The sequence below is a fragment of the Arachis hypogaea genome, chromosome 11 (genome assembly GCF_003086295.3).
Source record: "Arachis hypogaea cultivar Tifrunner chromosome 11, arahy.Tifrunner.gnm2.J5K5, whole genome shotgun sequence".
NCBI classification, from domain to species: Eukaryota; Viridiplantae; Streptophyta; class Magnoliopsida; order Fabales; family Fabaceae; genus Arachis; species Arachis hypogaea.
In genome coordinates, this window is record NC_092046.1 from 129292297 (window position 1) to 129307466 (window position 15170).

The 15170-nt window shown below is 26.9% G+C and overlaps 1 protein-coding gene across 2 annotated transcripts; it reads left to right on the forward strand.

The window, feature by feature from the left end:
* Window positions 1-6658: 6658 nt before the first annotated feature.
* Window positions 6659-8580, forward strand: LOC112722599 (uncharacterized). 2 transcript variants are annotated; one of them, XM_025773692.2, is made up of 2 exons: window positions 6659-6931; window positions 7224-8580. In XM_025773692.2, the coding sequence occupies exon 2, from the start codon at window positions 7265-7267 to the stop codon at window positions 8306-8308; it is 1044 nt and encodes a 347-aa protein (XP_025629477.1). In that variant the 5' UTR covers window positions 6659-6931; window positions 7224-7264; the 3' UTR covers window positions 8309-8580. The 2 variants fall into 2 exon arrangements, with proteins under 2 accessions (XP_025629477.1, XP_025629475.1); XM_025773690.2 differs by having other exon boundaries at window positions 6776-7014.
* The last annotated feature ends 6590 nt before the right edge of the window (window positions 8581-15170 follow it).

Sequence of the window (15170 nt, forward strand, 5' to 3'; positions counted from 1 at the left end):
GTTTGTTTTGAAATCGTCCTTCGGACGAAAATACCCCTCCCTCCCTCCCCTCTTCTTCCTCAACGTTAACCAACAGCAACAACAATGGAAGAATAGCAACCACACACAATGGATAACAACAAGCTCAACCAGAAGCGGAAGAACAGCAACAACAACAACCAGATGCAGAAGAACAACACCAACAACCATGGATCTTGTATACAATTAACCATTAACAGAATCTAAGCTAATTCTATCAAATCTAAGCTAATTCAACAACAACAATAACAATTTAACAGTAACTTTCAGCAATTCAATAACCTAAAATCAACTAACAGAAAATTAAAATCAACAAAATGATAACCTGAATTATGAAAATAGAAAACAGAAAAGAGGAGACAGGGGAGGCAGTGGTGGAGCGCCAGCGGTGGTGAGCTCTGATTCCTTCTGTGACAGGAATTGAGGGAGGGGAAGCAGGGATACTCGCTGGCGGTGGTGAAGCAGGGGAGGCTGCGGCGGGCGGTGGTGCGGCGGGTATGGAAGAAGGCTGCGGTGGTCGGTGGTGCGGCGGCGGATATGGCGGAAGAAGAAGAAGAAGAAGAGGCGGCGGCGGCGGGCGGACAGTGACGGTGCGGCGGTGAGCTCGTCCCTCTTCTCTCTCCCCTCCACCCTCCCCCCACCTTTCTCGGCCCCCCTCCCCCGCCCTCTTTCTTTCTTTCTCGCCCCCCTCCTCTTCCACCCCGCTTCTGTATCCCCTTTCTTTCTTTTTTTCTTTTTTTTATTTTATTTTATATTTATTTTATTTTATAATTTTTTTAATAAAGGATAATTTGGTAATAAAAAAAATATAATTAGTAAAAAGGACGATTTTAAAACAAACTGAAATCTTGGAGATCATTTTGGAGCGAAAAAAAGCCGAGGGACGAAATAAATTTTCAGCCCCTACGTTGGGGACCAAAATCATACTTAACCCTTATTATTACTGTTACTATCTTTCTGGTAGACCAGTAGTGTTTATTAATTAGTATTTGATTTCAATATTGTTTAGATTTATTTTACAAGACATATTGATTTTTACCCTTTTAAAATAATTAAAAATCAGTTAGTCTGTTGAAAAAAAAAACGGGTGAATTTCATAAACAAAACAATAATTAAATATTAAGATTCACCTCATGGTGTCGCTTAAAATACAAAAGTATTCTAGAGACAATAAAAAATCATCTCAAAATAACTAAAAATTATCTTATTTTGTATTAATTTTTTATTTTATATTTCTTAATTATTGTTAAAATAATTAGATAATTTTATATATAATAAATATATATTTATAAATATTATGAATGTTTAGTAATAAAATAACTTTAAATTATTATCACTTTAATTTTACTACGGTTGCAAATAACAATATTGGGAAATTAATTATAAGAATATTCTTAAATCAATCATATTAAATAGATATGAGAATGAGAGCCGAATATATATGAGATTCAAACTAAAGTAAGGTATGTAGAAAAGTTAACTATAGCTAGCTAGACTCAACAACAATATTAATTCTTCAATTGAATTATTACTAGATATTAATAGATTAATATACATGTTTTTGGGCAGATATGTCCAAATATAACATTGAGGAGAATATGAATGGATAGGATAATCAAAAGATTATTATTACTAAAAAAATATTAAGATCAATATTTTTTTTATCAATATTAGCTAGTTAACACTTTGAATCAATATCTTATTTTAATATTAGGGTTAAATATTAATTTGTTATTTAAAAGTTTCAGCCATTAACAAAAATTTTTATAAAAGATGTTATCAATAAAATAGCTCCTAAATGATTTAAAAATAAAAAAATAAACGATAAACATTATAATTTTTTATAAATGACAAAATATTTTGTATTTAACCAACGACTTATCTATTTAATTTAAATTTTTGTAACGATATTTGAATAAATATTTAGAAAGTATATAAAAAATTTAAAGCAAAATTTGATCTCTAATTTTTTTATTTTTCAAAATAATTTGGTCATTCACATATAATTTTTTTTTTAAAAAAATTCATTTGGTATAAAATTACTAAATTTTAAAGATGAAAAAATATTATTTTTTTAATAATACGTGCAAAAATTATATTAAAATATATTTTTTAAATTTTTTTTAAAATATAAATTTAATATATAATATATAATTCCTATTTATTGTTAGTAATTTTGTCAACGATATAAATTTTCTAGTACTATTTTGATAGTTTACTCTTTTATACTATTAGATCTTAAAATTTATAACCTAGTATCTAAAATTTGAAGTCTAACTAATATTATATATTTTAGATATTACATATAAAAATATATTTGTGAATCAAGTCTAAAATAATAAATTTTGTTCGTTACACAGGTTTCCGCTTACTGGGATTACTCTTAATAATCAGATGCATAAATTGTTGTTTAGACAATGATGAAGATGTTAGATTGAAATTGTGCCATGCAAATCTCAGTGGCATGGCATATATATATATATATATATATATACGGTGGTCCCTATGAAAGTTTTGAGTGGATACTTTCTAAGAGCCTACTAAGTTGGTTTGGTCCCTCATCTATATATATAGATTATTATAGAGATAGAGAGCGCTGCTGCTATACCTATTCTATTCTGATCTGTTATCTAATCCAAATTCATCAGATCACAGCACTCCAATTGCAATTTGATTGCGTCAATTCATCGCACCAACTTTTCAAAGATGAGTTGTGAGTTTCTTCCCTCAATAATAATACTCCTCCTATTCTTTAATTTACACACCCACTTAGCTTTCTGCAACTGCAATTGCCAAAGTAATCACCATCACCAACAATATTAACATTGGATATTCTTATATATATCAATTTGAGATTAATTTGTACAGTAACATTAAAGAGATGAAAAAAAACAGTTAAAATTTATTTTATTTAGTATAAATATTAAATAAAATAAATTCTGACTGATTTTGGTTAAATTTTTTTTTATCAAATATTTTCATAATTTGTATAACTCATATAGTAAAAGATTATATTTTTACTTTTGTTTAAGTTTGTCAAAAATTAAATCTTATTAATTGAAATATAAAAATATGTTTAATTAAACTGTCGTTGTGTATATTGATAATTAATCTAATTATATAAATTTCATCCCTTCTTATTTAATTTAAGTATAAATTCTATTTAGATATGTAGAACTATAAATTTACTAAGTTTCTAATATATATATATATATTCGAATGAGATAAAGTATATTATTTAGTATAAGTTATAATTGCAAGAAAATTAATTTTATATCAATAACTATAATTCTTTTCTTTTTTAGCACTATAGGAAAAAAATGTGTCGCTTTTTTCAAGACGGAGAAAATCTTTGTTTTTAATTCCTTGTAATTTTTTTAGAGTATTTTTTAGTTTGGCAGATCAAAAAATTAATTTATTATGGATCTAAATTTTATTTAGAATTTATTATTAACTAATGGATTATTACATATATAAAACAGAATTCAAATTGTCAAATACTTATTTAAGAGAAGTGAGTTAATTATTTTACCAATTTAAATTGGTTTTTTTTACCCCTTATGTGAGCGATGGATTGGAGGTAACTTTTTCTTCTCTCCTTAATTATTTCTTTTAATTTTTGTCATTTTGTGCCGGCAGTCACCAGCCCAAAATTTGAAGCTATCTGCAACTATTAATTGTGTTTGAAAGAGTTAATATTATTAACGTTGAAGCAAGTATTGTTCAGCATGTGGCATAAAATGTAGAACGAAGAAGTTATGTTGTTCAACTTGGTTGACGTTTTTCACAAGGACACCAAATTGTTTTAAGAGTTTAATTTTATACATTGATAGTCTAAAAAAATTAGATCATTATTCATGCATTTAGGGTTTTTTTAAGGAATAGATTTAAAAATTAGTTATTTTGTTAGTGTGAAAAATATGATTGAGTATTTGTGTAAAAGTTTTTTATACTGGTAATATATGAAAATTAAATTCTTGTTATAATTAGATAAATTGCAAAAATGTTTAGCATCGTAGATAGTCAAGGTAACAATAATCATTTTTAAAGAGAGTCCGAGTGTCGATAAAAGTGTGTCGACCAAAATTTTATTAATAAAAAAAATATTAAAAGATCATTAAAATTTATTATTTATAGTTATTAATTAATTATTAATATTTAAAAATATAATTTAAAATATGTTATTAGATTATTAAATTAAATGAATTAGGTTAATGATTAAAAATAATAACAAAAAAATAATAAATTCTAATAATTTTTTAATATTTTTTTAATAAAATTTGATTATTTTTTACGTTCAATTACTAATTTACTATCTGTAAATTCCAAAACTAAAATATAAAATTAAACTAATTAAATGTCGGTAAGATCGCCGGTATTAATAATTAATAATGTATAGGATTTTCACTATTATAATTCTATCCTCTAATTTAATATTATTTATTTTTGTGTCCTTTTTTTTTATAAAAATTAAAAAAATTCGAATCTGCGATCTTTTAGATGAGTATAAAAATACTATACCATTTGAGTTATAATTCATTAGCCTTTGTGTCCTATTTTTATTGGTTATGTCATAGGATTAAGTTATTTTCACAATTAAATTTAATTTAAGTTAGTTTAATAGTTTAAGAATTGATAATTAAAAATTTCAATTGAAGAAAAAAAAAAGAAAAAAAGGACAGACATAAAAAAAATTTGATAAAATTTGATTAAAAAAATAACTTATTTGTTAAATATTTCTCTTTATTATAGATAAATCACAGTGAGTCAGTGATATCTAAATCATAAATTGCCATGGATGAAAGAAAAAATTCAAATAAATCGCCATGGATGATAGAAACTTGAAAAGAAAACTTAAATTCGTCCTAAGAGCAACTGTGATTTAAACAAAAGTTCAAAAAAAAATAATGTCTAATCTTTATTATAAAAATAAATAAATATTTCACCAAATTAAAATACAAATAAGTAGTTAACCATTATAAATTAAAAATATGTAGGTCTCTTTAACGTTGGTTTGAATTCAGTAAAAAAAATTTATATGTCTCTTATTTATAACAGATATTCTCCACGTCCAAGTAATTTTGGCATCCAAGTTCACCTAAGTAATTTTAGGTTACATGCTTTTTTCGCTTTAATTTTTTCTTTCTTCACGCTTCTTTTCTTCTTCTTCTTATCTTCTTCCCCGCACTTCTTCTTCTCCTGCGCTTCTTCTCATGCTCGTTTACGCACGGAGCATCTTCTTCTTCGCGTTCCTCCTCCTCATTCTCCTCCTTCTTTTTCGTGTTTCTTTTTCTTCACGTGTTTTCTCCTTATGGTCATTTTTTTGTTATTGTTGCTGCTGTATTTTTATGTCTTTTCCTCCTTCTTTCCCTGGTGAAGAAGTAGTAGAAGGTGAGGAGGAAGAGTTTTGAATTGTGCAGAACAGAAATGAACCGAACATGTTATTATGATGAAACAATTGTATAGTACTAAATGAATGGAACATTATCCATTATATAAATTCAAATTCGAACAGCTTTCTATCTGCATAATGAATTGAACAGTGCTCATGATAAAACAATTGTATAGTACTGAATGAACGAAACATAATCCATTATATAAAAATCAAATTCAAACAGCTTTCTGCATAATGAACCGAACACGTACTCATGGTGAAACAATTGTATAGTACTGAATGAACAAAATATAATCTATTATATAAAATCAAATTCAAACAGCTTTCTGCATAATAAACCGAACACGTACTCATGGTGAAACAATCGTATAGTTCTAAATGAACGAAACATAATCATTATATAAAATCAAATTCGAAACACCTCTATCTACAATTTAGAGATTACAATTCAATTCAAATTTAAAACACCCGCGCCCATTCAATTCAATTTAGCAATTACATTTTATTCAATTCGATTGAAAAAATAATCTATTAACAAAATGTTGGTGATGATGATAACGAAAGAGGAGAAGATATAGAAGAAGAAGAGAAGGAGGAGGAGGAGAAATAGAAGAAGAATCTGCGTGCACGAAGGAGGAGGAGAAGGTATACGTGAATTTGAAAGGATATAGAGTGAAAATCCTAAATATATTTTAATTTCAATGAAAAGAAAAATTAATATGTATTTTTTAAAATAGAAGATCAAAATGTAATATTATGTAAAAATGTAATGATGTAACCTTTTTGTTTTAGAAAGCGGATAATATCACTTGTAATAAATTATAACATTACTCCTATATTTGAAAGATTTTACTCTCAATAATATAAAGAATATCTAAAACAAAATAAAATTTAAATGATAATATAAAAAATAAAGTATATATAAAATATTAAGAAAACAGTAAAATTGATTATTTTTTACTATTATTTAGTCATTAATTCAATTTTTTTAGTTTAATTTTTTAATCTAATAATCTAAATATTAATGACTAATTAGTAGCAAAAAGTAATAAATTCTTATGGCTTCTAATTTCTCATATATATATATATTTCTTTTTATGATACCTGAATTTTATTGATAGAATTTAAAAATTAAAAATAAATTCTATTTTTTTCTATCTTTATTTTTAGGAAATTTAAACAAAAAAAATTTATAAGTAGAAAAGAATTTATATATATAATGGAAATGTAAAATTGTGATGCTATGAGATCTACAACCTTACTTTAGCAAAGTTCCCATCAATTCAGAGGTAAATTATTCCCTTGTGCAGGTAAAGAAAAAAAAAAAGAAAGTTGAATGAAAGGCTAAAGGACTTGAAGCCAGCATCTGCCTTAACTAACACACTACTCAAGATGAGCAGCTAGCTACCTCATTTTGGAGGAGACAAAAAGGAGAAGCCTTTTTTAGGATACATTGCATACTTCAACTTGTGCTGTCTCCTCCTCCTGCTCCTCCTCTTCTTCTTCTTCTTCCCTATGGTGAATGAAAAGCTTTCAACTTTTGTCAAATAATTCTCCTCAGATTCTTCTTCTTCTTCTTCTTCTTCTCTCTTTCTCTCTATGTAAGTTTTTAATTACTCTTAGCTTGTATATGGTAGGTAAATGCTTCTACTCTTTTCACTGAAAACAATCCTATTTTTTCTGCAAAAATTGGAAGGAAAAAAAAAATGTTTTCTAGATTTGGTTTCACAACATAATTATGAAATTGAGAGACAACAGAATTATTTGTTTCCCAAACACAGTTGAAATGATTAAGTTTTTGTTTTTTCAGAATCTTTTAGTCTTACTCCAAGATATGAGCAAGAAGACTAGATGAGTTCAAGCAAAAGCAGCTATGAAGCGAAGCAAGAAGACGAGGGCGGTGGAGGCACTAGCTCTTCAAGACAGTGGACAGCGTTCAGGAATCCAAGAATCGTTCGAGTTTCGCGGTCTTTGGGAGGGAAAGACAGGCACAGCAAGGTTTGCACCATTAGAGGTCTAAGGGACCGGAGAATTCGGCTCTCCGTTCCCACCGCCATTCAGTTGTATGATCTCCAAGACCGACTCGGCCTGGGTCAACCCAGCAAGGTCATTGATTGGTTGCTTCAAGCCACCAAACTCGACATTGATAAGCTACCGCCCCTTCAAATCCCTCCCGGTTTTGCTCAATTTCACCATCACCAAACCCTAATTCCCCTTTCTCATCATCATCAATTCTCCCTTGGCGGCTTCTATGATGCCAATTCCACAAGGTTTTGGGATCTGGATTCTTCTTCAATTAGCCTAAAAGGTAAAGAATCTGATACTATTACTCATCCAGCTGGTGTGATATCTGAGAAAGGAAAATGGATCAAAACAAATCAACATGTTGATGAAAATCAAGACGGATTGTTGTTGCTTAACAATGCTATGGGATATAATTCTCCTTCAGGATTAACTTTATCATCATCCTCCTCATCTTCACAATTTGGAAGCCATGCATTATTGTTTCCTTCACAACAGTTATTGGATCCCCATTCTTCTAATGGCGTGCCTCAATTTTCATCTTCTTCTGCAACAACACCATCAACTTTCACTCCCTATTATGCTCCATTTTTAGCTAATTCGTCATCATCAACAACAACAACAATGGTGGAAAATAATAGTGATGCATTAAGGCAATTCAACCATATTCAGATCTTGAGTTCTCAAGTGATGCCTCATCCCTTTATTCCATCATCTTCTCTTCTTCACTCAATCAATAGTAATAATAATAATAATGATAATAACTCAGCTGCTGCTACTATCAGGCGTATTCCAATGCCATTTAGTTCTAAGCTTCTTGATTCAGATAACAACAACAATGAGAGTAACCAGGAAGATCATAAAGGTACGTAGTAGCACTAGTTCATGAAGCTAAGATAGATGAAGAGTAACCAACAAGATCATAAAGGTATATAGCAGCACTAGTTCATGAAGTTAAACATCATCATAACCTATATTTATCAATGTTTTTCACACAATCTGACACTTCAGAAGTGAATGAATATGTGTTTGTAAGTATAGCATTTGCTATACATATATATGTTGAATATTTGTCTTTGAAATTTTTTTTTTTTTTTTTATATTTGGGTTTGATTTATAGATACTCGTTTTTTTTTCCAGAAAAATTTGTTTGATATGTATATAGCTTGTGCTTTATAATCATAGATCTATCTAAATTCCTGATATAATGCTTATTTTATTGGCATATATTTTAAAGTTATACGGGATGTGTATACTAAGTATTTAATTTGCATTTAGATGACATGAGGTTCTATAGCTATATTATATTTCATTGCTATATATAATTATATACTTTTTTTTTTAAATATTGTAACAATATAGTTTCAACTTGTGTTGTGATCTTATCTCTACAACTCAAATAATTAATTAAATTTTTTATCTCGAACTTATTTTGTTATTTAATACATACATGCATATTTATCAAAATTTTTTAACTTGTACTCAGTACTTGTATGTACCCAAATTTTAGTAGAACTAAGGTTACTCGGATATACTTATTCTAGTGCATGTCTGAATGCTTCTAGAATAATCAATTCTTCACCTGTATTCCTATTTTTTTATTAGGTTTTATTAACATCACTATTCATATAAAAATTATTGACTACAAACTATATAAATCATCTTTTATTTAAAAATAAATTCTATTGATTTATTGGATGATGTCTGATAAGCCAATGGTGATAATAGCAAATATACATACAACTGTTAGTCTATATACACATTCTACAATTGATTTCTTTTGTTGTTGGTGTGTATATACACATTTTACAATTGTTTTCTTTTGTTGTTAGTGTATATACACATTTTGCAATCGATTTCTTTTGTTAGAGATAAGTATTCTAATTTATTATCTGACAATATTTCCCTCAGATAAAATTTATCAATCTTATTCTTTCTAAATGATATGAAGAATCAGAAACATTCTACAGATTTAGGATGACAAATTTCACTGGCCACATAAATAGGCATATACACAGTAGTTAATGTAGATAGAATTATATATGTTTTTTTTGGTGACTAGAATCATATATGTTTGTTGCTACTAAAATATTTCTCTACCAGTATAATTATTTTTGCTATCTAAAAAAATATATTCTAATATGATTATATTATGGTGATTATGTAAGTGTTGTTAAAATTAAAATTATATATTTTTATATTTTGATAATATTTTTTTAAATATCATTCTTTAAAAAGTATTATTTAACAATAAAAAAATATTATTTTAATTTTAGTAATACTTTTTAAAATACCATAACTATCAAAATCACCGTACTAGAATAACCTAAATAAATAATATCCCTACCTAATGCTTATTAAGTGTAAAGTTCAGAGTGGGTCTATAGCACCGTTCAAAAAGTTTAAAGTTTAGGATTTATCAAAAACACTTTAATAAAAATTCTATTGAAATTAAAGTATTTGGATGATATTATCATAAAAACTCTACTATATAAACAAGTGGTTTCAAATTCGATAAATGTATATAAATTATTATATATGAGATGTAAGTAAATCAAAGACAAATATATAATCAAATGAGAAGAAAAGAAGAATGGAAAATTTAAAATTGAATAATGAGGCAAAAATGCTTTTAGAATCATTTGATTTGAAGTTGAGTCCTTAATTTTCAGTTATACATCTATATACCTTCACTGAAATAATTAATTATCAGTAACTCATTTGTGGATAGATCATTTTATAACTTACTACTAGATATATAGCAAAACAAAACCATTAAAATGGGTGTTAGCAGGATTTTTTTTTACTTGAGAAAGGAAACAAAGACAAAAAAAAAAAAAAAGAAAAAGAAAGGAGGTATGCAAGTACGCAATGTTGGAAGAAATAGAAAATTAGTCTACTAAATAACATCTGTTTCTACTTCAATGATTTCATCGAGTTCATCCTCCCAAAACATTCATTTAGCATAATCAAATGACTCTCGAATTTTCCGCTTAGCCATCCAATCAATAACACTATTAGTTTCACAATACACTAGATCAAAGTAAAATTTTCAATTGTTAAAGACAAATTCTTGAATTTTTATCATAAGATCTCTCGCTCCTGTTTGAGCAAAAAGTTGATGAATTTTAGAAAAAGGAGCTAGTGGAACTTGTCCCTATAAAAAAATAGGACAAACTGAGGAATTCATAGAGTCAAATTAGAATTCTAGTTATTAGTTTTGTTAATATGAGATTTAAATATTACTAGTCCATGTATCCATACGATATACGAGAAATATCTATTTAATTTATGTTTTTTTAGTATTTTTTAAGTTTATTCTTTACTAATATATTTAATTTATATAAAAATAATTAAGAGTCATAATTTATTCTCTTAATTATATTTTTAATTTTTAAATAAAAAAGTTTTTTATTTTGTATCTTTTTAATATTTTAAAAAAATAACATATATATTTAAATTCTTACTCATTTAAATATTAAAAAAATTAGAGAATGAATTAGAACTTCTAATCATTACTCATATATTTTCTTATTCCATATTATATTTTTGTATTAATATTTTTCAATAATTACTAAAAAATATAAATTTATATTACATATATTCATATATGAATATGACTAATAAAAATTAACATGTTATATTATAATATAATGATGTAATTATAAATAAAATGAATACCTATATTATTATTTTCTTAAATAGATAAATATGAGAAAATCAATTCAAAAACATCATCAATTTTTTATTCGAATCCTACTTTTTTTTCAAAATCTCAATTCTCATGGTTCAATTTTCATTATATCTCAATTTGATTTTCTAATTGATTTTCTAAGGAGAAAACAATTAAAAAAATAAATTTGAGTAAGAACAATTATCATATAATCAAAAAAGAAAAAAGAGTATGACTACATCGATAAAAGATAAAAAAAATATAATTTTTATGTTAAAAGGATAATTTTGATTAAAAAAAATTAAAGAATACGTTCTTATGATATAAAGTAATTAAAATTTACACTCATGAATGATAAAAAAAAATATTATATATAAAATTTAATTATATAAAAATTAATAATAGAAATTGGGCACAAAAATACTTTCCTAAAGTCTTATTCACGTAAATCTTATTAGATGTCTATTATTTTATTTCTATTAACATTAAACGTCTAAAACATGATTTATGAAAATATTAAATGTCTATTTTTACTAAAATTCGATTTTCAAAAATTTAATAAATATCTATTATTTTTATTAGTTATTAAATGTCTAAAACTTGATTCACACTCCAATTAAATGTCTATTATTTCTATTATACAATATAAGAAAGATAAGAATTAGATTTATTAAAATTATTGATAATTAATATAATTTTAGTCATTAGATATTAATTTATATTTAAAAAAGATATCTTTTGAAAATATTTTGAGAAGAGAAAAATATACTTAATTATATATTGGCATCAAAACATGCGATACCAATATTTTTGGTATCAAAAATACTATCTATTATAAAATAATATAATAATTATAATAAAAGTGTGATAGACAATATATGAATAATCTTATATTTTTTAAATGATTTGACTTTAAAATAATACGAATAAATTTTTATATTTTATTTTAATTTTATATTTATTTTTAATTAATAAATAAATATTTATGTTTTAAATTAGATTATGTTAGATTATATTGTATTATGTTTATTTTTATATTATTTTTTGAATTTTTTTATTTTTTCAATTAATATTCATGGATATTCTAGAAATTTGTCTCCCCACAGAAACTCGTAAATAGAAATATATGACAAAAACTAAAGGAGCAAAGAGACGTTTTTCTTAATGGAAATAGGATTAGAGAGAGGTTATGCTTCCATAGATTTTTATTGTCATCCCTACTTACTACAAAGATTTAAGTAGGCTATTTTTGGCCACTATAACTTTGGAATAATCAACAAACAAGTTCCATTGCATTAGTCTTAACAAGCTTCATTTTTTATGTTAGTTAAAGATCTTTAAGTTCATTGCATTAATCTTAATAAGGTTCATAACGAGTGAAGCAGTATAGTTTAACAGAAATAATAAGGGTCCATACATTTTATTAATATTAATATTAGAATTTAAATTTTAAATTTTAAATTTAATATATAAAATTTAGAATTAACTAAAAATAATAAATTTTATTAGTGGTGTAACATTCATTATATGTAAAGTCAAAGTTATTTAACTCTGTTAACAAGACAATGAATACAGGAAGCACGGAAATGAAACTGATGGATGCTAATTGCTAACAATCTCTCAACAAACAAATACATCATATGTAGAAAATGAAAAAAAAAGGAAAAATATTTTTATATCGAATGTGCAGTTTCTTCTGAGCATGAAAACGAAGTACCATACAATTTAGAAGCACAGACTGAACTTGTAAGCAGTCACACGATCCAAGATACAAATTAAAGGAGACTCAGTTGTTGCAGCGATTTGAGTTCTTAAAAGAACAGCATATCAAAAGGTTTTTTGAGTTGCTACCTAGTGGTCCATATTTTATTTATATGGTCTTAGAAGTAGAACTAGCTAGAAAAACTCAATCCTCTTTTAATTTATTATTATGCTACCAAATTTGTAGTACACTATATAGTTTCAAATCAACATTATCCTAACTTTAATATAAGATATTCAATTTACCCCTCTTGATCCCAACGGATCTAAAATATGGAAGCTGGGGCACCGGGATGGTTGTTATGGTTTGAATCATCTTTTAATTTTGGATAAGCAATCATTTTGCTGAGACATTACTATGAAAAATGAGAATAATAATCAAGAATTTGATGAATTTTTGTTTTATATTTTCTTTTTTTGACTCAATAAATGTGTATATATAGTATACATGCATCAGAAGTGAATAAGGATATGGGAATAATAATAAAATTCTAATTCATGCTAAAAGGATCATATGTAGTTAATATTTAGTGTTTTAGAGTGTATAATAGAGTAGGTGAAAAATAAAAATCTAATAAAATATGTGTTATATATGTTTTATTGTTTTATTCTACTACTCATAATGAAATTCTCTTCACTTTATTGAGGTCGAAAACTTGCTGTAATAACTATAAAAAAAAGTATACATGAATCATAAGTATTTGTGGGTTTAAAGATATTTTATATGAAAATTTAATTATTTATTATAATAATATTCATAAAAGTATTTTAGCAATTCAATAACTAACTTTTTAGAATTAATTCGTTTTAGACTTTGATAGTTTCACATTAGTCAATAAAAATTTATTGATAAGTTTGGAAAACTTCACATTAAAATTAGTGATGATCAAACATTATTAATTGAATTAATTGTAAAATTATTAATTTGAGCCTTAATTTCCAATTTGCTAATTAATAATTTTAATTACTTGCAGATTCTATGTTGGGCTAAAAGAAAAGAAAAATTTGCAAGCCCAAATGTAAATCAAATATTCAGTCTTTGTTTAAAAGTGTTTAAAGTATTGTGGCTGAATTGTTATTATACTTGTTGGGCCAAACTTAACTATTATTAGCCCAAATCATTTTGAAGAAAAAATCCACTAGCATAATCCAAATTGAAAAATGAGAAAAAGGGAACCTTGCATGCTTCCACCGATCCCACTCTCTTCTTATGGTGGATTTCAAAGTTATTAAACTTGCTTTAATTGCATTGGAACCATGAGAGAGAAATTAGCAATTGATTTGATTGCTATCATTAGTACTACACGTTACCTAAAGCAAAAAGGGAAGTAAATTAATTCATTTTGATTTCTTCATTCAAATCCATTAAAAGTTTTCACTCTTCTCTCTCATCGCTCTTCTTGCATTCGGTCACTTCACAGAGAAAGCATGGAAGCTTTTGCAAGATATCAAAATAAAGAAGAGAAAGTTAGAAACAAGCTAGAATCCATTATGATGATGGCACCAAGAAAAAAAAAATATGAAGTATGAAGTGGCTGAGATCTTTGCCAAAATGGGTAAGAAATGGTGAAGTAAGCTCAAGCTCTCCATACCTGAAAATGGAAGAGATCCATTCAGTCAGAGGAAGAAGATCCTTGGAAGGATGGCTTGTCTCAGCTTTTGATCAACTTCCACAGGAGGTAGCTACTGTAGCTACGTGGAGGATGAGGCAGAAGTTAGAGCAGAAGAAGCTGTCATCATCAAGAACTCATCAAGGGCTAGAAATCCTTCTTGGAGTGCAAGTCAAGATGGATGTCTCGGATTGGTGAAGCTTGGTGTGAAGGGAAGACACAGAGGTGTTGCATGTTGGGTTTTACATTCGATTATCTCTCCTCTCTCTCTGGCCGAACCGGTTTGCATGAAGAAGAAGAAGTTGGCTCGGTTCAAGAACTTCAATCTTGGAGGCTTCCCCTTCTATAAATAAGGGAGAACAACTAGGGTTTGAAATAAGGAGTTAAGAGTGCAAAGCACAGAGTTCTCATAGCTACCTAAGCTAACAGAAGTTCTTCTCCTTCAATATTTTCTATTTTGTATTTTTCTGTTTAATTTTGTCTGTCTTGAGTCTCATGGAAAAAAGGCAAACAGTGAGGTTTGTATGAAAAAGCCATAGAGCGGAAAAAGACAGAGAGTGCAAAATTAAAAGAAAAAGCCATAGATGTCCTTAGAGATCTTTTGTACATCTGTGTTGTGTTTCATGATTCTGTGGGAATTTCCTTGCAAGTTGGGTTAGCACTTGGCAGTTGAGAGCTTGGCAGTGACCAA

Bases quoted from the DNA above. Each gene is read 5' to 3' on its own strand.
- LOC112722599 (XM_025773692.2), top strand. From the start codon at position 7,265: ATGAGTTCAAGCAAAAGCAGCTATGAAGCGAAGCAAGAAGACGAGGGC.